The 23,503-nt window shown below is 40.6% G+C and overlaps 1 protein-coding gene across 1 annotated transcript in view; it reads left to right on the top strand.

Annotated features, from left to right (window-relative positions):
• Positions 1 to 23,503, top strand: part of ATP13A4 (ATPase 13A4) — a 35,582-nt gene that overhangs the window by 8,167 nt on the left and 3,912 nt on the right. Inside the window, exons 3-27 of the mRNA XM_066325988.1 lie at positions 1,986 to 2,120; positions 4,260 to 4,330; positions 4,423 to 4,503; positions 5,386 to 5,455; positions 6,259 to 6,393; positions 6,803 to 6,875; positions 7,246 to 7,377; positions 8,559 to 8,729; positions 9,168 to 9,325; positions 10,779 to 10,967; positions 11,281 to 11,342; positions 12,082 to 12,232; positions 12,810 to 12,893; positions 13,562 to 13,715; positions 14,311 to 14,422; positions 15,057 to 15,181; positions 16,021 to 16,184; positions 17,196 to 17,318; positions 17,958 to 18,037; positions 18,902 to 18,944; positions 19,521 to 19,630; positions 20,423 to 20,519; positions 21,244 to 21,316; positions 22,583 to 22,757; positions 23,186 to 23,394. Coding sequence (XP_066182085.1) covers positions 1,986 to 2,120; positions 4,260 to 4,330; positions 4,423 to 4,503; positions 5,386 to 5,455; positions 6,259 to 6,393; positions 6,803 to 6,875; positions 7,246 to 7,377; positions 8,559 to 8,729; positions 9,168 to 9,325; positions 10,779 to 10,967; positions 11,281 to 11,342; positions 12,082 to 12,232; positions 12,810 to 12,893; positions 13,562 to 13,715; positions 14,311 to 14,422; positions 15,057 to 15,181; positions 16,021 to 16,184; positions 17,196 to 17,318; positions 17,958 to 18,037; positions 18,902 to 18,944; positions 19,521 to 19,630; positions 20,423 to 20,519; positions 21,244 to 21,316; positions 22,583 to 22,757; positions 23,186 to 23,394 — 2,977 coding nt within the window. The remainder of the gene's footprint in view (positions 1 to 1,985; positions 2,121 to 4,259; positions 4,331 to 4,422; positions 4,504 to 5,385; positions 5,456 to 6,258; positions 6,394 to 6,802; positions 6,876 to 7,245; positions 7,378 to 8,558; positions 8,730 to 9,167; positions 9,326 to 10,778; positions 10,968 to 11,280; positions 11,343 to 12,081; positions 12,233 to 12,809; positions 12,894 to 13,561; positions 13,716 to 14,310; positions 14,423 to 15,056; positions 15,182 to 16,020; positions 16,185 to 17,195; positions 17,319 to 17,957; positions 18,038 to 18,901; positions 18,945 to 19,520; positions 19,631 to 20,422; positions 20,520 to 21,243; positions 21,317 to 22,582; positions 22,758 to 23,185; positions 23,395 to 23,503) is intronic.

The following is a 23,503-nucleotide window of genomic DNA, read 5'->3' as shown; positions in this document are numbered from 1 at the left end:
GTCTCTCTCTGCCAAAATTTATCTACTGGGCCAAATTAAAGATTTGTCTAGCAGTGTCCCCAGCATTGTCCAAGTGTGTCATGAGGGATCAGTACACAGAAGAGGCCAAGCCTACACTGCTTGTTTTTTTTTGGCTCTGTGTTTCTTTTTCCATCAGCCTTTCCCCATGTCCAAGAAGCTTGTAGTCCTGCAGTTAATGCTTTCAGAGCTGGTACATTTTGCTACAGTTGCCTGATACAGGTCTCTGTCTGTTGAGGACTGTACTGTAGCACTCCAACATATGCAAATCCTGGTTTTATTCCATGGAAGCTACCACAACGCTAAAGAAGCAAACTGAGACTTGGGTCTGAATCCCAGCTGAGCTTGAATACTCCAGAAGCTGGCAGGGTTGGTTTACTTCCAGAAATTTGATTTGTTCTGCTTCAAAGATTCCTGAACAATGGCATGTTCAATGTTTACAATTGGAAAATGGATCACTTACTGCCTCTGTGTTTGAGCTGCCTTCTTAAATGAGCAGAGCAGCTTGCAGTTAAAATCCCAGGGTTTGAAAACCACAGATCTGCCTGTTGAATACTTTATAATGAGAAAATCTGCATCCTAATAGTCTGGGCTATGTTTTTTCTTTTATTAAAAACATCATATTAGGCTTGGTAGCCCTTTTTAATCATCAATTCAGCTTGCATTTTTAATTACCTATTCTTGTGTGTAATTTTAAAAAGATGTGCCATGCCAAGCACTTTTCAAACAAATGAGTTTTTAAATGATCCTTTGTGTAATTAAACAGGAATCATATTGTATGTCCTTGTTATCAAGAAGCTTTCTTAAATATGCTCTGAGTGTTTGAAAATTTAAGATTCCCTTCATGATTCTTTGTGTTAAAATGACAGTTTTGTTTTGTTTTGCTACATTGTGGTTATATCAGTTCTCAAATGTGATGGCTACTGCTAATGATGATACAAGTACTTTCATCAACTTGATCCTTGGAATTATCTTTTGCTTCACATAAACCCTTAATTCTTAAGTCATCATTATCTCTACATTTGCAATATAAGAGCCTATTAACTCACTTTTGTTGTTGAATTTTGATCCACTTTGGTTCAAATGATGAGCACCTCTGTTACTCACTGTTCCCATCTCAATCTGCATCACGATGTCTACTCATTCTGAAATCTAAATTAAAGATACTAGAAAATAAATGTTATTCTACTCAAAAGACTAATTTAAGATGAAAAGCAGGCAAATAAAATATGTAAACATTATTGAAGTTTTTTTTAACACTTAAATTATTCCAAAGCACTCATATTTTGCACAAAAATCTTTTTTACTCTTCCCTTTTCCAATGAAAAGTTTCATAACTGCAAAATTGCTCACACAAAAGATAAGTCAGTCTTATAATTGGCATTAATGCATGTAGTTCAGTGTTTAGGACAGAAACTTAGCATGAGGCTACTCACTATGGTAGTTACTCTAATCTCTCAGACTGTACTACCAACAGTTGTTGCCAGGCAGTTCTAATGTTCATCTTACTTTATAAAAAATGGAAAGGTCATGAACTCATTTTGTGGCAGAAGCTTGCAGGATTGACTGTAAAGGTACTGGCATTAAACATCCATTTTGCAGCACAGTGCTGTATTCTTTTTGATCTTCTGTTTACAGCATGGTCACTGCATCTCAGATTGTCCTGTGCTGTTTGCCTGTCCTAGGTCTTGACCCGGGTGTTCACATTCCATTCTTATCAGCCCAATATCACACCTGTGGTCACTGAAGTATTTGCAGTACTCACATTTTGACAGGACAGTGGTTCTGTTCCTATTCTAATGATTTTTCTCTAAGTCACAAGGGTAGGGAGGCTTCTGTTGGTTAATCCTTAAAAAGAGCCAGAGCAGGGCTCTAGAAAGGCTGCTGTAATCATTGACTCTGAGGTGAAAGTGAGTTTGCTCTGTGTTTGGGGCAAATTGTGACACTTCTCTTCTACATTCACTTAGGATGATTTTCGGATTTACTCTCGTAAGACTGTGACATGGATCTCTGTGTCTACATTTATCAAAAGTAGATCAGATTATCCAGCCACTGAGGAAGACTCAATCTTCAGCAAAGCCATAATGACGCCAAGTTTGCAAGTAAGTAAAGTATTCCCTGCAGCATCTGGGAGATGATGGCAAATCTCAGCCATGCTTCATAGAGTCAAAGTGACCTGTGAAACACATCCAGCTAAGAATCTTGCAGCTTGAGGAGCACAGTGAGCTGTGGAAAAAGAAGAGAATTGGACTCAATGGTAGTTGCCTCTGTAAAATTCTTCTCTTTTTCTGAGGGGGGGTATGAAATGAGAATTCTCACTATTTTTGACAGAAAGCCTATGTTATAAGTAGGAGAGCTTCAGGAGACTGGGGGTGGCAGTGGAGAATCAGAGTTCCAAATAAGAAAACCATTCCTCCCATAGGAGTCAGGAAGTTTAGGGGTGACTGTATGTCTGAAAGGAGACTGTGCAGAACTGAACGCAGCTGCCCCAGTAACATGAAAACAGGGATGAAAGCAGCTGATGGGGAATAAAACAGAAAAGGGCCTGAGCATATCAGTATTTCCAGATATGTTTCATCAACATATTTTGCTTCCTTGCCTTTGTATGCACCAATTTGTTCTTTAAAATACATTTGCTGGAGTCAGGTTAACGGGAGTCACTGTTAATAGTTCTTGCAAAAATGTGTCCTAGTCTCTGCCAGTTCCATAGATTTGAAATCCCAGTGAGACACTGGGGAGAAGGTAGACAATGGATCAATCCAAGCAGATCTCCATGTCCCTCATGAGCTGAGTAAATGTAATTATCCCATGCCTAAAGCATGTACCAGACAGTTCAGTTATGTGCCTTGCTTGGCATTACATGTTGAGTTTGTGTGAGCAATAGGATTGAAAAATGAAAAGCTCTTGATTATAGATACTACAGCATTGCACCAAGGAATTCAGAAAAGATCCATTTTCCCTTTCAGGAAATAAATATCTAACTTAATAGAATTTCTTTTTATATCTACAACAATTTTTAGTAAATATTTTTGATATAAACCCAACTTCAGGTGAGCAAAGCTGTTGGTATTTATGCTATGGACATAATTAATGTACCTGGGAGAGTTTAGTGCCAACTAGTTTAATCAACTGGCACAATATGAAGAAAAAAAGCCAAATACAGCTTCAAATAATAGGCCCTTTGAACTCCATATCAATCAAAACATCTAGATAGAAAAGACCAGATTTCAAAAGCAGCAAAGAGAACAGTTTAATCCTTCCCAAGCAATTCAAAAGCCCCTACTTACAAGTCAATTATACAGTGTTTTTGCCATTTAAGCTACCTAAGTCCACAGAGTTCTGTGTAGTGCCCAAGAGCTGTCCAAGGACCTCTTCCAACAGGGAGCTGAGTCCCTTGCTTCCCATTCCAGTTTTTAGCATTGCAGATATTGCAGGTCCTATTGAAAAAAATACTAACTCCAGACCTCTTGTTAAGTTAATGACTGTGGTTATAGCTCCATTTTGAGTCAGTGGATGAGTTGAGTCTAGATTTCATTGGCCCATAATAATGCTTATTACACTGGGTAGGGACAGTTCCCTGAAGCTGATTTCTTTATCACTGATGTGTACAGGTGTATAGCTCTGCCTTCCACCAGCTGATAGGAAGTGCCATTATCTCTAATAGACTTTGTTATTTTTGTGCAGGACAGGACAGACTCCTCTTGCAAGTTATAAACGACAGCGTGTTCCTAATGGATAACTGTCTGCAAGGGCTTAGCATTAGCAGTGACTCATTATCCTGGGATGGCCTTTCTTGTCTGTTGGCACATCTGTTTAGCTGAAGAACTCAACATTATGCTTGGAAATGGCCCAAAGCCCCCTGCTTTCCCCAAAACCAGACAGAAGACAAGGGAGTTGTCAGCTGAAGCCAGGCTTTTTGAACTGTCTTTGTACCCACCATGGCATCAGTGATCTCTTACATTCATTCTGTGAGATCAGAGGAAAGATTATTCCTTTCTTCACAAAGAACACTGTTTTGTACTTCTAGACCTAAAGATCTGTACAGCTTACTGGAACCTGCACTGAGCTGGGGATCCCCATCTATAATTCAACTAGGGGGTCAATGTATGCAGTCTTGTCTTCTCTCCCTCCTTGCCCCTATAAAATTTCCTTTATCTATACTTGATCCTGTGAGGATGCCTAGATGACCCCTGTGAGCAAGTCTCAGAGTATTTTTGTTTGCTCCTTGTTTTGTTTTCTAGGTGAAAACCATCCAAGTGCAAAAAATCTGCTATGTCTGGAATATCTATGCAAAGCAGTTCCAGAAAGCTGGGTGAGTTCACTGCACTGATTGCACAAGTCATTGAGGAAGTCAAGTGTCTTTGTGAATAATGTCCTGAGGAAAACACTCCCTTTCTATTTTAGAGTCCTAGAAGACCACTACACCTGCTCAGATATACATGATAAATTTGGTTCTGGTCTCACCTGCAATGAACAGAATGTCAGGTACACCTTTTAAAATATGAACACTCAACATATGGATTTCGAAGATATTTAAATTCTTTCTGTTGGTGAGCTTCCCAGGAGGTTTTTTTGTGTATTTATTAATATGCACATAATTTTAGATGAAACAGTCATGCATGGAAATATTGATTGAAAAGGGCTAGAGAATGTTGTTTATTCCTTGTCAAAGTTTTTGACGAGAAATGTCTGACACTGAAGTGTCTCAGTATTTATCACTGTTATTGTTGTCAATAAGGAAATAACTATGTCCAGTAACTAACTTTAGGCAGTTCTTATTTGGAGCAAGAGGAAGTTTCTGTGAAAGAGTGCAGATATGTTGTATGTTTGCTTCTACACTGGGGCTCCAAAGAGACTAGTTCTGGTCACTGAATTTATTCTCATAAACTACTGTGTCATTAAGCAAGTTACAGAACATGTATTTATGAAACTGCTAAATAGACAAATAATCTTCAGTTGATTGAATACTGAAAATCCAGCTCCTGAGCTTAGCTCATGTCAGATCTTACATTCTAATCACTCTTTACTTTCTTTACTTCTTGCAAAATTATTTGGGTTTGGATCATTTAGTTTTAGATGCAGAATCCCTTTGTTTATGGTGTCTCAAAGTAATTTTTGTGTGATGGAAACATTTGCCTAATAGGTTGTGTTACACCTCTTGTCTGCATAAGTAAATGTTGCTGGTAGAGCCATCTTTTCTGACATAAATACTGTAGGGGCATTTAAATTTTTTTTCTTGAAGAAACATCCTCCCAGCCTTTAAACTGGAATCAAAAGAAGCTCTCAGGACTACTGAAATCTGCATTTTCTTGGGCATGTGACATTGTCACTATTTATCTGTGACTGATCTGTCTTTATCCTGTACAGGAGAGTTATATGTGGGCCAAACACTATTGATGTTCCAGTGATCCCTATTTGGAAACTACTCATCAAAGAGGTTAAACATTTCTGTTGCGTTTATTCTAAGCTGCTTGGGAGGCCATGTGTGCACATAATTGATTCTATATCTGATTTAACTTCCTACTACTCACTCTTCAAGCACATTTGTTTTTCAAATCCTGTAGGAAAGGTGTTCTGTGAAGTCATCATAAATTCATTCATTCTCCCTTGTTTCCTATCTGCCATGCCCATGCCTGTGTATCTGCTTGGTATTTCTATGTATCTATGTCCTGGGAGCTCATTCCGTTTGCCTTCTGAGGGCCACTGAAGGTTTCCAAGCTGCACTGGAAACCCTTCCAGACAAGGAATGTCTCTTAATCAAAAGAGGTTAAGTGAACAGCAGTACTTGGTACATGCCTACAGCTGCAGAGAGATCCAATGGGCTCATGATTTTGGGCATAGCACCACACAAAGCATCAATATCTCTTTCAGACAGGAGCAGCCTATATGTGGCCTAAACAGGGTATTTGTGGTGATGGGCTTATGGTATGTGGGCTCCATGCTCACAGCACAATCTGCTCTTCTCTCACTTTTGTTACTTTTCTTGTAAGAAGCAAACAAAACAAGGATTGGGCTGAGTCATTCACATCCCAAATAATATCATATTGGTTCATATTATTTGCTCTTTCTGTCAGATGAAGATGGCCCGATCTGATTAAAGTGACTGCTAAGAAAATTACAAAGGAGTCAGAAGTCACAATACTTAAAGTCTCTCATATCAGACCTTTCCCAACAGCTTAGACTGTCTAGGGAGCCATTTAAATGTGGCCAGCTCTTTACTATTGCTGTCTCTCCAAACAGGTCCTAAATCCATTTTACGTGTTCCAGCTGTTCAGTGTATGTCTATGGTTTGCTGAAGATTACATGGAGTATGCCACTGCCATCATAATCATGTCTCTCCTCTCAATATTTTTGACTGTATATGATCTTAGAAAGGTGAGACACCTCACATTTTCCACAAGACAGGTTTACTTCTAATGTCTGGGAAAGGCTAGCATGTTACTACATGCACACAGTCTTACTGAAAGGTTTAGTTTTGTGACATTGTGTAGTAGCAGGTGCAATGGCCTGGCCTCCCAGTCATAATAATTTCTGTGTGGTACCTTATCCACATCCTCCCTTCCCCATTCCAGTGCTTCACTTTGTAACATTTGTTATGCTCTCAGTAATTAGGGTGGAGAATGTCTTTCTCTGTGTGGTTGTACACAGAGTACCTGGTAGAGCCGGAAGCCAGTTTCTGAAGGCTCCCATACCTACAAATAACAAAAGGAAATAATTGTTAGTGGATAAATTGCATCATGTAAGTAAGATGTAACACTTTTGTGTGTTCTTCTTTAATTTATAGCAATCCATCAAACTGCACAGACTGGTTGAGTCTCATAACAACATCATGGTCACTGTCTGCAGAAATAAGGAAGGTGACTCCTCTGTGCTTCTTTTTTCTAATGTGTTTTGTTTCTATAGCAATTTATATCACACCCAAGCATGTGTAGTAATGGGTTTATTCTAAAGTGGTTTTCCTCTTCTGTTTCTCAGCTCAGTTAACTCACTTCTGCACATAGAGTTAATTAACTTAGAAATATGTTGTGGCACATCAAACATATTAATGTTTGAGTGCAGTCTTAGCAGAAAATTGTCAGGAAAACTAAATTGTTTTTCTTAAAGCAGTGTTGACATAGCCAAAACATACCAATTAAGTGGCTGTGAGTCCGTTTCCTTGTATTTTCCCCCCCTTGCTACAGAGAAATATATGAAGAACACAAAGTTTGCATTACTTGTTACTTTCAGGTTTCCAGGAGCTGGAATCACACCATCTTGTTCCTGGAGATACGCTGATTTTGAAAGAGGGAAAAACCCTTTTGCCTTGTGATGCCATCCTGGTCAGTGGGCAGTGCACTGTAAATGAAAGCATGCTGACAGGTACAGCTCACCCCTCCCAGGTTTGCCACCTGAACACCCATGGCTTCAGCCAGTGACACAGGACAGACAGTGTTACCATGTACATTCCTTTCTGTGAGACAGTCAATAGCTGGCCGAGAAGGGGATTCTTTTGGTTCTATAGAATAGAGACTGAATTGTTGTTAATTGTCTAAACAGACAATATGGACTTTGGGAAGGGCAAGTTATCCTTTTCTAACTTCCTGGGGTGCAGCATTTAGAAAGAGATGATCTGATTATAAGGGAAAGAGTGGACAGTGGAGAGGAGTGAGAAAGACAGAAAAAGAAAATGGATATGAAGCAAAGTTGTTCCTACAGAGGGCCCAAAGTTTACTCTAGCTGCTATGGTTTCTGTCACTCACTGGATGTCTCATTGCTGCAACATCTCCAGCCTGTAGAGTGTCTGTCTAGCCCTCCAGACACTTAGCCTCACATTCCTGTGGTAGCAGTGGAAGACATGCCAGGTGGGAGAAGTCACTGGAAAGCAGGATTTTTGGTGCAGGAGGAGGTCACAGTTCTATTTCTTGTCTTTAAATTTGGTCTTGGTCTGAATCAAACTGAAACTGACAGTTCTGAAATTTCATATAAATGAGAAATTCCAGGAACACCTTTTATTTAGAAAACTTCAGCCATCACGAAATATTTCTTCTTCACCTTAGTGTCTGCTGTGATATAAATAGAGTATTTGTCACCTGTCAGGCATGGAGGTGGAGGCCCTTCTTTTTACTAGAGAGGGAAAATAGGGAATATCATGTTCCCATCTGCTTGAGGGAATGTGTAGTGACCTGCACATGAGGTTCAAATTAGGTAAACAACTTGTGGCCATTCAAAGGCAGTCATGCAACAGCAGTTCAAGCCTCTATTCAAGCCTCTACATCTACAGCCAGGGTTTGGAGTCCTTGAACTGCTTTCAGTTCTCATTCTTACATGAAGCTGCTGTACTGATGCAAAGGAAAATTCTTTTCTGGCCATCTGTTTGTTTGCTAGGCTTTAAGTTCTATTTACTCTGAAGATGTCAAAATATAAAAGTAAAATTTCTGTAAACTGATTTCTCTAGTAAATACCTTTAACTTACTGCCTAGATGTCTAGGTACTTATTTGAAAGTCAGCAGGCTGTTGTTAAGTGTACTGCAGTTTTCCTCATCTGAGCTAATCTTCCCTAGGAGAAAGCATTCCAGTTACAAAGACCCACCTACCTCAAGCTGATAATTTCAAGCCCTGGAGAGTGTACTGTGCAGAGGATTACAAAAAACATGTCCTCTTCTGTGGAACAGAGGTCATCCAGACCAAGGCAGATGACAGAGGAGTAGTGAAAGCTGTGGTGCTGCGGATTGGTCAGTCAACACTTGAGTTCTACTTTTTTTTCCATGATTTTTCACACTGGATGGAACAGTCTGAGAATGTATCAAATCACATTAAGTTAACTAATCCATATTTACTACAGACAGATGGAGAATCATTATCCTGGTCTGGGCTAAGTTATTATGCATTGTTTCTTTTTGCTTGGCATAACTTCCACAAAAACTGCCAGCATATAATTATGAAAAAGAATATTACTTTGCTTCTAAGACATTGAAAAAAATCCTTCCCCTAAGACAAAAAAACCTCTTTTCTATATTCTGCAAGTAAGTTCACATACTCTAAAGTGATTAAACACCTGGGCCATCTTTCATAAATTTTAGAAATTATTAATAATTTTGAAGCCCCCCATTCTTTGCAGAGAATTTTTTGAAATATTTTCCCATTGGAGTGATTTTAATTTGTCTGTCCAGGTTTCAACACAGCCAAGGGGGATCTGGTGAGGTCCATTCTCTACCCTAAACCAATGAACTTCAAGCTGTACAGAGATGCCCTGCGGTTCCTGATGTGCCTCATAGCATTTGCAGCCATTGGAATGATCTACACAGTGTGTGTATTTGCACTTAATGGGGTGAGTTACTAAATTCAGGAGAAATGGTTCTCCTGAAACCCTTTTAAAACAGTTCACTCATCTCATGCATCAAGGTCAATGTGAGAAGAGTTATAGGCTGTAAATGGTAGTTCTGCAAATTTTAAAGCCTATTTGATTTAGAACTTCAGAAGCTTTCAAGAAATCATTTCATGCCATGATAATTATCTGCCAATGTAAAGTCCATGTCATGGGTTGCAGGGTTGATTCTGTAATTCAGCTTTTAAATAATTTTTCTCCTGTGGAATAATCTACAATCAGTTGGCTCAGAAGATTATTTCCCCTTAGGATATCAAAGAAAGTGTGTTTAAGAACTTATTCTTGTGTTTGCTTTGCAGCTTTTAATCTTTTTTTTTTTTTCATTTAACTTCCTCATTGTAATTTGTAAAATACATGCTGATGCTATCTCAATTGCTGAAATTGTCTTGTCAATCTTTTAAGGCTGAATCACAGGATGTACTCAATGCTTTCTCTTCTGTGAGGGTTTATCTAAAGGTGGGTGGTAAGCACTACATTGTAACATAAAATAGATACAAAATATTATCAAACTGGTGTATTCTGTGGTCTGAGACAATATCATGAAGGGAGAACCAGAACATGATGGAAATTCAGTACATCAAATGCAGCATGATTTGTGGTCCAAGTCCCAAGTTCAGAATTAGTCACAGTAGATCTCTATGATGGTTTGCATGTGTTTCTGAACTGCAAATTTGCTTTAGTTTGCAGTGTCTCAGTCTTGGGACCCCAATTTGAGAAGCATTCAATTCTTTAAGATTCATATCAACTGCCCAGAATAACGGTGCCCACACTCATCATCCTGGCAGTCAGTTTTACACTGACCTCTAAGCTCCCAAATGACAGATTGCTTTTACAAATGTAACTCTTACTTCCACATCTCTTCTTGCAGGTAAAAACAATTTTCTTTTACAACTCCTAGAACATAAGGTCAGAAGAAATCATTAGCTTGTACATTCTGCCCTCATTTTCAGCACCATCCCATATGTCTCACCTCTTACCTTAACATGGAGTCCAGAGCTGTACCTGTAGGCATTTGGATGAATGCCCATATAAATAGCAGATTCCTGTGTGCTGTGTCATGGGAAAATGGGTTTGACTGAGGGTGCAATGATCTAGTTGGCATGTTTGAACACGTGTTTTGGAGGAGGCTGTGAAATCTACCTGACAGGTTTGTTTGCATGGAGAATGGATGAAAGCCTGGAGGCTGCTCTTTAGCAGTGTTGAGGCTTTAAAGCCTTTGATTAAATTAAGCTTAATAATTTCTAATGGAGATGAATATGGGATAGACCATGGGCAGAAAACTGTACAGCCTGGAGCACCTGCAGGGGAGGGGAGGAGGGATGAAGAGGGCTACACCCAGTGCAAGCAGCATTCCTTACCACTCTCTTCCTGATAACTGTCCTTGTTATTATGCCAGGAGGAGACAGGAGAAGTGGTGAAGAAGGCTTTGGATGTCATCACTATTGCTGTCCCACCAGCTCTGCCAGCTGCCTTGACAACAGGAATCATTTATACCCAACAGAGGCTGAAGAAAAAGGGCATCTTTTGCATCAGTCCACAGAGGATCAATGTGTGTGGACAGCTGAACCTTGTCTGCTTTGACAAAGTAATGGCTGTGTGGTGGTTATGCTCTTATTGGTAATGGGAGCCATGCTGGGGTGGGAGGCTGGCGTTTGATTGAATATTTCCATTGTATTTTAGAAACACAATGACCAGTGCTGTGTACTTAACTTCTTGGTGTCTGAACAGAAGCTGGGGCAAATTCTCTTTTTTCTAGGAATCTAGGAATTGCCTGGTAGCCCTTTTGCTCTGCACTATGCTGGTATTTTCTTGGCAGTAACTTCTTAAAATAAGCCTTGTTTTTATTTTTATTGGAGCTCTCATGAAGGAAGTTAATTTAAATGTACATTTTAACCTAGACTGGCACCTTAACAGAAGATGGCCTGGATCTTTGGGGCTTCCTGCCCTCTGAAAGAAACTGGTAAGTCTCCTTGACACACCCATGGCATCTGAATTTGTTGGGGTAGTGACTGGGTTCTACTAGACAAAGGACCAAATCTGAAGGACGGTTATTGTTAAACAGTTAAGCAGTTTGAAGCTCCCCGAGTTTAGATTTTAAATTTTATTTCTAGGTCCTCTGGAAAATGAATTGTTTGCCTTATCCCAGGGGTCTTGCTCCATATGAAAAGATTGTTGCTGGCATTTGGGACTGCATGTCTGGGCAGACAGTGTTCAGTAAACAGGCTGGGACAGGCTGGGTTAGATCTCAAAGCTGCAGTGTAACCCCAACCCTTTATGACAGGGAGTCACTGTTACCCACAAGATTGACACTCTGCTCTTTCAATGGCCTTGATTTTGCCCACTTACATTTCCAGAAATGTGCACACACAGAGTTGCTAAAACTTATTGAGTTTCAAAACTCAAAGAATCTGTGCACAAGCCTCAAGTAAGGTATTTTATAATAATATATTCCTCTCTCAATCCCATTGGACTCCCTAATTAGGCATAACACACGTGGTTTGAGCATGTATATCCCAACCTAAATAGGCCTAAATAGCTGCATGAAAAGCAGTTCATGGGGGAAGACAAATCGCCAGAATATGCATGTGGTCTGGTCTCAGGATGGGACTTAACTGCTCCCAATTTAGGACTTTTTTTCTGTTAGTCTTATGTTGTTTGGTATTCTCTGAGAGTAACTTTTATGTTCTCTTTTGCTTTAGCTTTCAGGATCTTCACAGTTTCCCTGCAGACCATGGCCTACCTTGGGGCCCAGCATTCAAAGCACTGGCAGTTTGTCATTCATTAATTGTTTGGGAGGGCAAGATCCAAGGAGACCCACTGGATGTGAAAATGTTCGAGGCCACTAACTGGGTAAAGCTGTGATTTGTTGTTATGCAAACAGTGGGGAGCTCATTTTGCCATCTCAGGTTTAGCCAGGCACCTATCAAAATTATGAAAAACTCAGGAATTCTGTTAAATAACTCCTGTGAAACAGGACTAATTGAGTTTCCTTTGACACCAAAGAAAACTTGTGATATAAAAAACCCCAGATGATTTGTGGAATACTTCAAGAGCAGAGCTTTCTACAGTAATACAAATTCTTGTGTATTATTTTCTCATTGAGTCTATGTTATATCTAAAGATTTTTCTTTATTTAATTATGTTGTAATGAATAAAGGACTTATTGTCAGTGAGAGGACATAGTCTATTTGCTGTGCAAGGCACAGCATTGTCTTAGTGAACCTGGTGAGGCTTTCTATTTGATTGCCAAGAGGCACAGTGAGTTTTCCATTATGGGAAGTTTTTAGTTTGACATCAGACAGAGCGCTCCCAGAAATGAATGAGATATCTTGTTTAGAGGTAAGGAAAAGCTCTAAATGGAACCTTGAGGTTCTTTTCAGCTATAGGGGTGTTGCAGTCTGAAATATTTTTGTCTTTCATTACACAGGTAATAGATGATTCCAGCAGACACCAGATTGAAGGTCAAGGATCCACACATGCCACAGTTAGACCTGGACTTAAAGCCACCACTGTAAGTTACTTGAAAGATTCACATTCATGATCAAGTTAGACTGTCAGTGTAAGGGTTACCTTTCAGTACAGGAAAGCTTGGGTGTCCTTGTCCAAGAGAGCTCTTCCCCACTTTGTCTCTCCTGTACTGCCTGCAGAGAGATTGCCTTGTTCTGTCTGATTACAGATGCCTGGGGAAGTTTGCTGCTCACACCAGAAACAGGGGGATGCTGGATTAGAGATTGTCCAGTTCAGAGACTTGCCTATCCTCATGCTTGAGACTCAGTCTGAACTCAGCTGAGTGGGGAATGCAGTGGAGTCTGGTGGCTGATGTCAGACCCTTACTGGTGACATACACTGGTGGGACACTCTCTGACAACCATTTTCCCTTTGCAAGACCAGTGTAAGACCTAACAGAGCCTTACTAAAGAAACAGGACTAGTAAATTCCTTTCAGTAAATTACATTTAGTAGTCTGCTAAAATTGTCAGTGAACTTTTCCTACTACTTAAGCTAAATATTTCTGCACAAATTTAATCTCATCTTTATGTACCAGTCCTTTCTGTCTAAGTCTAATTAGCCCATTATACATAGTTAGCTTCTTATTATGGCCCAAAGGAGAGACCTAAAATTCTTTGGTCTGAGTTTAAAATCCTTGCTAGAGTGTGTAATGCACTTGCTTTTCTCCTAGGCCCCAGTAGAAGGAATTGCCATTTTGCATCAGTTCCCATTTTCTTCAGCCTTGCAAAGAATGTCTGTCATTGCCCAGGAAATTGGTGGGGATCCACAGGCCTTCATAAAAGGGGCTCCTGAAATCATAGCCATGCTGTGTAGAGCAGAAACAGGTAACAAACATTCATAAATGCATGCTAGAAACAGATATGTATAAGTGACTTTGGATGGTGCAATGAAATGGAAGGCCCAAATGAGATTTCTGCCTAAGACTTTATACTAAAGGCAGAAAAGTGTGTCTCTTGTATTCCAAGTCTAAGGCTAAGCTCTCACACAGCTCTTCTCAACAAGGAAGGACTTTGAGAGAGATAAGGATGAAAGTAACTACCAACTCCTGTACAAGGTGTACAGTCTCTGGCAGAATAAATATTTGGAAAAGTTGTCTACAGGTCTGCCCCTCCTCAAAAGAGTTGGGTTTTTTCCTCCAGACCTTGGGAGGGCAGCTAGAGAAGCACAGATCCTTCATGACACCCTGGAAGAAGGCAATTCTTTGCAGTTTAGGACCTGAGTTCAAAATGATAAAGGAGACACAAAGTTTTTCTTACTGAAGAAAATTAAGTTCAGTTCCTTTCTTTGATGTGCTTGGCCTGTCAGTAGACTCTAGGTCTATAGACCCTCTGGGACATAAACCTTCCCTGCTCCAAAGGCTTCCTTTTATTAGAAAGCAGTTAAATGCTGAGATAAACTGTCTTTTCCTCTTTTGCACAGTCCCATCGAACTTTGAAAGCAAGCTCCTGCTCTACACAGCTCAGGGCTTTCGGGTCATTGGACTGGCCTGTAAATCCCTGCAGGGAGGGAAGCTGCCTGCTGCTCTAACAAGGTAAGCCACGAAAAACACTGCTTCTGGTCACGTTCAGCCATGGGTCAGGGGTGCTTCCCAAAGCACCATCACCACATCACCCTGCCAAGTGCAGGGTCATAGTACAGAGTTTTATTAGATTCAGGTCAGATGGAATCTGATTTAAATCTGGGTATATGTCTGGAAATAGATAGAGGGCACTCCTATAGCACATGCACAGAATCCTTGTACATTTCTTTCTCAACTCTGGATTAACATAGGAAGCGAATCCTATTACGCTCTCAAGACTAGCACATGTCTGCCCTTCATTCCATCATGTGCACTAGTCTCCTTGCAGATTTACCCATGCTTTCAGTTGAAGAGAAATCTTTTCAAAACTTTTTTTATTATCCACACTTTTCAATTGAACAAAACCAGCAGATGACGTCCATTACTGCTCTCCAACCCAAGGTCATCAAACTATCTTTTGCTGTTGTGTAAAAATTGAAATAGTGCCACAAAAGACAGACATCCTGGCACTGCAGAGAACAGACAAATTATTTTAATTCTTTTGAGTTAGGTGGGATTGTTGATAGTTTTAACTGGCTATCACCAAATCCAATGTGATAAAGGTAAAACAAATACTTAAATCTGTCTGTTTCTTTTTGACTGTTAGGGAGGAGGTAGAATCTGATCTGACATTCCTGGGTCTGCTGATAATGGAGAATCGATTAAAGAGGGAGACACAGCCTGTTCTGGAAGAGCTCAGTGCTGCCCGCATCAGGACTGTTATGGTGACAGGTATCTAAAAAAGGTGGATTGTTTTCGTGGTCACTGGCCCAGACAGGGAGTCCACTGATGTTTAAGTGAAAAGTCTGCTTGTCAACACCATTGGTAGGAAGGCATGGATATTTAACCCAAGAAGCATCTGTGTTTTAATAATGACATAGGGTGAACCATGTTCTCTCTGGCAACTTCACCAGGCTGTGTCTGATTCTAATAAAGGCATATCATGCAAGATTCCTCTTTTATAGGGCCTCCTGAAATGAGCAGAAATGGAGCATGAATGCTCAGGGCAAATCTCCAAACCTTTTGACATCTGTAACTCATGCCTACCAGTGCCTTAGTGCCTTTTTTTTTTTTTTTTTTTTTTTTTTTTTCCTTGAGGGGCTATTCTATCCAAATCCAAACCAGGGTTTGGATAAAATACCCCCAAGTTTTTCCATTGTCCAAAGACTTGGGCCTCATCCATTTCAGCCCACATACACCAAAGCAAATCAATGAGAATCAGGGATACCAGGAGCAACTTAGCACCGAACCCTGGTTTGTTGGGGTTTTTTTATTTTTGTCTAAAACAAATAATCTAGGCCCACATTCCCCATATGGATTTCTTCAAGCTGAATATGAAAATACTTGATGTCCATATAAAAATGTTTCTTTTCCAAATTAAAATATGTTTATTGGTTGAGACAAACCTATCTGCAATGTTTTAATTTTTATCGAAAGTTTAAAATTTATGCACAGACACTGAAATCTTACTGATTCTTCTGAATATATTTGAAAACTCAGAATCCAGGCAAATGAATAAAAAGTCCCTCACTGCAGAAATTCTTAGATAACACTTCCTTTGATTTTTGTAGGGGACAACATTCAAACAGCTATAACAGTTGCCAAAAATGCTGGCATGATTGCTCCAACACACAGAGTGATTCTTGTGGAAGCAAACAAAATGCCTGGATCTTTTTCAGCATCTATAACCTGGAAATCCCTGGAAGAAAACAAATTTGAAGATTACAGAAGTGTGGTGAGCATATCAGGACTAGGTTTTGTACAGCAGGAAAACAAACTGACATTTAAATAAGGATTATGCTGGTATAACAGAGAACTGCCATTCACCATCAGAATATGTGCTAGAAGAATGTTTATAAAGAGGGAATCTTTATAAAAATGTGCTCCCATAGAGCTTACTTCCTAGCATGTTATCTTGTGAATGCATTTTTGCTAACTGCCTAACTGGGCTTGAGACCAGCTTTGCAGAAATCCCAGAAAGATTTGTCTCTAGCCCTCATACTTACCTGATGCCAGTTTAAATCCTTCCTTTCCCTGCAAGATAAACTTGATGGCATGGATGTGGACTTAAAATCTGTGGAGCTGCATTGAATGAACCAGCCTTGTTCAAGCAGGCAGGGTGTCAGCACTTTCCCATACCTTAAATTGAAACACAATCCACTCTTGAGAAATTCCATATACACAATGAATCATAGGCAAGCCAGGCTAAGAAATTTATTTCATGAAGCATCTCCACAGAGAAGCTGACATGAAGACCAGTTTTTTCCTCCCTGAAGAGTTAGTCTGAAGGTGCTGGCCCTTCTCTGGGAAGTACAGAGTCAGGCAGACGGTAGGGAATATCTGCAGGGGCTGTTGAGTGGCTCCTCAGCCTGAACAACTTCTGTCCTGTGTTTCACTGCACCAAGACTTGCTGAGATGTGGTGCCCATCTGCTGTCTCTAGTCCCTGTCATTTCCAGTGCAGCCCACCAGGTTGACACTGTTGCATGGACTCTACCAAATGCAACAATCCATTTGATAGAACTCATGCAATGAACACCCAGTTAACACTGAAATTATTGGTGTTATATGCTTCAATCTCTTTACAAGTCCAAGCAAAGGCGACAGGGCTTGAATCCAAGTCTCCCAGAGCCTTCAAAAGTACCCTCCCCATGGTATGTCCTTTACTTTATCTGTAGTAGTGTCTATGTAAATGGAGAGTAACTTTTGAGGGCCTGGGCACACCAGTCATTCTGTCTTCTTTTATAGGTGGACAACAGTCAGACTGAGCCAGGAATCAGGCTGGCATTGGGATCAGGCCAGTACCATTTTGCCATGACTGGAAAATCTTACCAAATAGTATCACAGCATTTCAGGCACTTACTTCCAAAGGTAAGATCTGGATTATTTAACTGGAGTAGCCTTGCCATTCAGGGGATATAAATTGTCCTGGTACAATTAGCTAAAGAGACCTGTATCAGGACATCTTCTATGAGGAAATATAACCCTGAAATACTTATAGACTGGAGGAATCTCTGATATTATTATATGCTGAAGGATCTGAAATTTCCTGCATTTTTCTTTGCACATGAGAGGAACAGGCATGCCTTAATGTGTGAGGACACAGTTTAAAACATCTGTGTCCATGCTCCTACCCCTTGCCCAGCACTGACTCTGACCTGTTTTGGAGAACAGGAGAAAATGTGATATTACACATGGTGCAATTCAGTATAGCTTGTCTGTTTCATGGACAGAATAGTCTCATGAATTCTCTTCTTATAACTCCCTGACTGGCAATCTGTGTTCATCAGGTAACTCAAAAGGCATACCAGGCTTCTTGCCCTTATTGTCATTGTTACTTTTTCAAAATAGTGATTGAGATTCCCTTGTCTTTGATCATCAGCCTTTCTTGCTTCAAAGTCTATAACCAGTTGTTTATAAATGTAATATTTGGCAATTTTAATTCCTATTATTACTGAAATCACTTACTTCAAGTGTTGTAAAAATAATTTCCTATTTTTCTCCTTATAGCTCTTGTTGAATGGAACGGTTTTTGCTAGAATGTCTCCTAGTCAGAAATCCAGCCTTGTAGAAGAGTTTCAGAAGCTGGAGTAAGTTCCTAATGAATTTGAAAATGTTTGTTGAATTTTCAGGCTGGAAAAGAGTCTAGTAAGAGCTAGCTTTTGTCTAGCATAGAGTTTCATGGAACTGCACAAAACTGAAACCTCCACACATCTGCAAGTTGGCAATTTAATTCCAAAAGATTGTTAAAAAAGAGGCCCTGAACTCCATGCTGGTTTGGCAACCTGTCAAAAATCAAATGCTTCCATGCTCCTGGCTTTTGTTTGTTCATACCATCCTTCATTTTTACTTCTCTCTGGGCCTAAAGGATTAGCACTTGTCTCCCCAAGATTTTTAAGAATCTCTCCCAGCACTGCAGTTTCTTGGAGCTTGTTGTCTCTTTACTGTCCTACTGCTGCCTCAGTGTGATGCATTGGAAAACATGGCAGGGCAGTCTGGATTGTTCACAGTAACAGTGAGATATCTCTATCTCTATCTCTATCTCTATCTCTATCTCTATCTCTATCTCTATCTCTATCTCTATCTCTATCTCTATCTCTATCTCTATCTCTCTATACCTATCTATATATCTATGTCTATATATCTATATCTATCTATATCTAGATATCGCTGAATCCCAGGCATCTTGTTGCCTGTTGTTCAGCTGTTTCCCAAGTCTTTTGAAGACCCTCACCCTTACTTCACCCCAGGCCTTGTGCTAGAGGAAAGTGGGCTTTGGGCCATTTCAGATTATCAGCCTGGTGTGTGCAGTCATGAGCATCTCAACTGCTTTCTGACCAGACAGGCTTTAGCTTTCCGGAAAGGCTTTTAACAAAAATCTTGCATGACTTGCATAAATGACTTGCATGGAGCACGCTCTGATTCTTCACTTGCCTTATCACTTTATTTTTTAGTTACTTTGTGGGCATGTGTGGAGATGGAGCAAATGACTGTGGGGTAAGTGAAATCTTTTTACAGTCTATTTTAAAAATGAGAAATGCAATGCCAGTAGAATATTCCAAACTGAGCACGTGCTGAAAATGAGAGTGTGCCACTTATTCACAGACCAGCTGTACTATCACAAGTAGTGATTTAGATCTGATCCTACTGTGTGGTCCTTACCATGCAAGAGCTGTCCTAGGAAGAGACTTTTGCAGTTTGTGATCTCAAAGACTGGTTAATTTTCCTTGCAAAAACCACCAGAAGATTCTCCTGAGGGAAGCAAGCAGAGAGCTTAAACTTGCTGCAATAAGTGTGGAAGCAAACTAGTGCTAAAAAAAGAGGCAGAGCCAAACTTGTCTTCTGCAGCTGGTAGTTGTTGGCTGTGGGGTCTGTAGAAAATGAACTTTCCCATGCTCTCCTCTCCATTCTTTCCCTGGACTTGGCATCTCACTGGAGGAACCCTCAGGGTGGAGCACACCCAGGGAGTGAAGAGGGACTGCTGTCACATCCTGCAATAAGGGGTCACTGCTTGGCTGGCATGTAAGTTGCTGAGTCTTCCTAGTGAGCACTAAGGAGGAATGTGACTTTCAGGCTTTGAAAGTGGCACATGCAGGGATATCACTGTCGGAGCAGGAGGCATCTGTGGCTTCACCTTTCACATCCCAAACGCCCAGCATAGCCTGTGTTCCAGAGCTAATCAGGTAAGCATGGAGTTCTGTTTCCTATTTCATAAAGAAGAAAGTTCTCACTCTTCTCAAACATTAGGCTTGGGTGTTCCCATCAAGTCACAATATAGAGAAAAAGAAATGTCTTTGACCTTGAAATTGCTATTTGCCTAGTCCCTATCTGATATTCCTTTAAGATACATTAATTACCACAGGAGGAGGACATTTGCAGTTGAGCTTATGTCATCAAAAGTATTTCAAATGCAAAAGAAATAACAAAATGAACAATGCTGCATAAAGCTGAATCAAATGTCCACCAGCCAACCTGTACACTAATTTTAGGTCCTACCGCTGATAACTATGCTAGTAAAATATGGCATCTGTTATGCTAGAATCCTGATTTTGCTTACTGGGGCACTTGAGTGGCCAGGGAGAGAGCATTATCCTCATTGGATATTATATATTCACTGTAGGAGGAGAGGACTTGTTAGTTCTGAGCTCACTGAGCAGCTGCCTGGCTTTGTAAGTTTTTCCTCATACAGAGTTTTTACCTACACTATTAATGTCAGCAGAAAAAGTTGCTGGGGAAAATTGTAGTCTACAGAACACAGGTAATTGGAACCAAGCCCATTTCATTGAACAAGATATCTGCAAGTGAAGATTTAACTTTCATTTATGTCAGATTTTATTTATTTTACCTCCCAGTAAGATACTGGTAAGAAGCCTCTCTGCTTGTGACACATGCCTTGTTTTTCAACAGCCTTTTGAGAGAACTGGCACCAGGGGCAAACTCATCACCTAATTGCTGTAATTTATGCCTTCACACAGGGAGGGCCGTGCTGCTCTTGTCACTTCCTTCTGCATGTTCAAGTACATGGCACTGTACAGCACAATTCAGTACCTTGGTGTTCTCCTGCTTTACTGGGTATGTATTGGGAACACATTGGCTGGAACTGGAGAAGCTATTATTTCCTTGTAGGAGAAATGGGGCATAAAAGCCACATGAAACTAGGAGATGGAGCTTTACCTGAGCTGCAATCTTCTGTGCTGTGATCATATGGCCCTCCTGTACCCTCAGCAGAAAACTGGCAAGATTCTTCCCATTAACTTCAGCCAGAGGGCTCAAGATCCAAGCTGGGCCAAAAGAAAGCTGAGATACTGAATGGTGTTTTGGATGAGGGCATATGTCTGTGAAAAGGAAGAATCTGGTGTAAGCATATGCTGTTACAATTTATTCAGCATTTAAAGCATGAATTAACTTGACAGTAAGCAAATCCCCTGGAGTGCCTTAAACCACTTTTGCATGGCTTTTTCCCAGATGGAGAGGAGGGCTTTGTGTTCAGAAGTAACCCAGTAGTGAGAAAGCAGTCTCTTCAAATATTCTTCTCTTTCATTGCCTGGAGTGAACTGAAAGTGTAGTTAGTCTGAACAATGTGAAAAATGAGAATATTCACCGCAGGCCCAATGGTGAGGAACCTATTGGCAGGGTGGTGAAATGTGTGGTCTCCTTATCTGCAGAGTAGCATTTCAGAGCAAACAGCAGAGCAGTAACTCCATGGATATAATACGGCTTTCTGGAGAGAATATAAACGTGCCCAGGGCAAATGTCTGATTTGTGATTTTTGTTTCTTTATTTTTCCTCTTTTCAGCAACTAAACTCCTTTGGAAATTACCAATTTTTGTTCCAAGATCTGGCTATTACCACTGTAATTGGTGTGACAAGTAAGCCCCTTAGTTATCCTATGTATTAATGAGAGAATGATCTCAAATATTTTTCTCCTCCTTGGAAATGCATAATTCTAAATAGAGAAAGGAAGAAAATGAAGGCCAGGCTTCCTGCAGGCTAAACATCTTCTATATAGGATACAGGGTGTTTAGATTAGTAGAAGAGGGGTCTTGTTTGAGAAAAGCCCTGAAGATGGGAAGTACTTAGTGGTGCATTTGATGAGTGTGTAGGTTGTTGCTAACAGGGCTGCTATCTTTAGGACCAAGGAGCAAGCCCACACCTAGTGCAGTGGAAAGTCTATTCGGGCATTTTCCTGTTGATTTAGGAAGGCAGATTAAGAAGATACCTGACTCCATGCCGAAATGAAAAAGTAGGGATTAACTTTTTTGAGTCCAGCTCACATTTGGAGCTGTGTAGGCCAGAGCCCTGAAAGAAGAAGGAGATGAAAATGGAGAAGAAAGAAATTACAGATGTCAGACACCACAGAGCAGGGAGTTGTAAGCCAAGAATAAGAGGGGAAACCAGTGCTGAGGCAGAAAGAGAAAGTCAATGTTATTCAGACACAATAAGTGCAGGAAGAGTTTTAGATGCAGGAATGGCAAGGACAGGGCCATGAAAAGCATATAGCAAAACGACATCCTGGTATGTTCCATCCTTGCTGGAACACAGACAACAGGAAAAGACTTTGATGAAATCAAGCCTGAAAAGGTTGGCCACAACACCACTGGGTGCCAAAAGCTAAATTGCTGCAAGTAGTTTATCTGGAATTGCATCAAAGCTTTGTGCATAGCTCTTTTATTGAAAGTCTGGCTAACTTTGTTAAACAAAGAACAGAGGAAGACCTGTTGTGTCAGGTAATGCTATCCTTCTCCATTTCAAATAACCAGCCACTAGGTGTTTAATGCGCGAGGATGAACAGAACATGGGCAGCAAAAAATCCCAAGCCACAGCTGACAAGTGACAGAAAGAACAGAAGAGCATAAGTATATGTTCATATTCTTGGGCCTGACAGTAGCCAAATATTATAAAAAGCCAACATTTTATTCTTCAAAAATGCCTTATGATAATCAGATAATATTATTTAACGTCTTCCATGTCAATACTATATAAAAAAACAACTCTGTGTTTTGTACTTGATACAATCTTTGTATGTTTTATTTAGAATATTACAGACTTCAAAAGTGTCATTGATGCAGTCAGTATTTCAGAGCATCACTGCTTGTATTTTGGACACACCAGTAAACACATCTGTGCTGTTTCAGTGAGTTTCACAGGTGCCTATCCAAAGCTGGTCCCCTACAGGCCTCCAAGCCAGCTCATCTCACCCCCATTGCTGCTCTCTGTTGTGCTTAACATCCTCTTCAGCCTCAGCATGCAGATCTTCGGGTTTGTGGTGGTCCAGGAGCAGCCTTGGTATTCCAAGACAAATATACACAGGTAGGGCCCCTTTCTGGGACTCTGGATACCACAGAGTTGACTTAGTGGGGTAGGTCTGCTTGAAACTATTGATCAGCTTAACTGCAGGCCTGATGAGCAGCTGCAGCACACTCTGTGCTGTCCAAGGGTGCAAACACTTTAACCTGTGTTGTCTGAGGTCCCTAAGCTGTCCAGCAACCAGCCACACACACTTCATGTGGTGAGAATGCTTCTGCTGGGCACAGAGAGGAGGATTTGATTGCAGGAGGGACCAGGTTTGAGCTCAAGCTCTAACAAGTTCAGCAAGTTCAACCAGTAGTGAGATTGAGGGCATTGCCAATAACCTATATCATGGCTGTGAGGGAGGACTCCTGAAAGTTAATAGTGGAAGCTGGGGGAAATAACCAGGACAATGATCATTCTCTGAGCAGTGTGACACTCTTTTTCAGTGCCTGCCTGTCAATGAACAACTATGAGAGGAATTCATCCTCCAGCCTGGGGCTCCATGGGGTGGGAGATGGAGCCCATAAGCAAACAGACAATGGCTTCAAGAGCTATGAAAACACCACAGTGTGGCTGCTAAGTACCATCAATTGCCTCATTGTAGCACTAGTGTTTTCCAAGGGAAAGCCTTTCAGGCAACCCATCTACACCAACTGTAAGTATGGGGAGAGAAGAAATGACATATAAGTCAACTCAGCAGGTCAGTTTCATAGGGAAAAGTTAAACTTGACCAAAACAGTGTCAGCCAAAGAATCAAGATGTGA

The sequence above is a fragment of the Sylvia atricapilla genome, chromosome 10 (assembly GCF_009819655.1).
Source record: "Sylvia atricapilla isolate bSylAtr1 chromosome 10, bSylAtr1.pri, whole genome shotgun sequence".
Lineage (NCBI taxonomy): Eukaryota > Metazoa > Chordata > Aves > Passeriformes > Sylviidae > Sylvia > Sylvia atricapilla.
The sequence above is the reverse complement of the archived record's forward strand: the minus strand, read 5'-3'. Positions and strand labels throughout refer to the sequence as shown.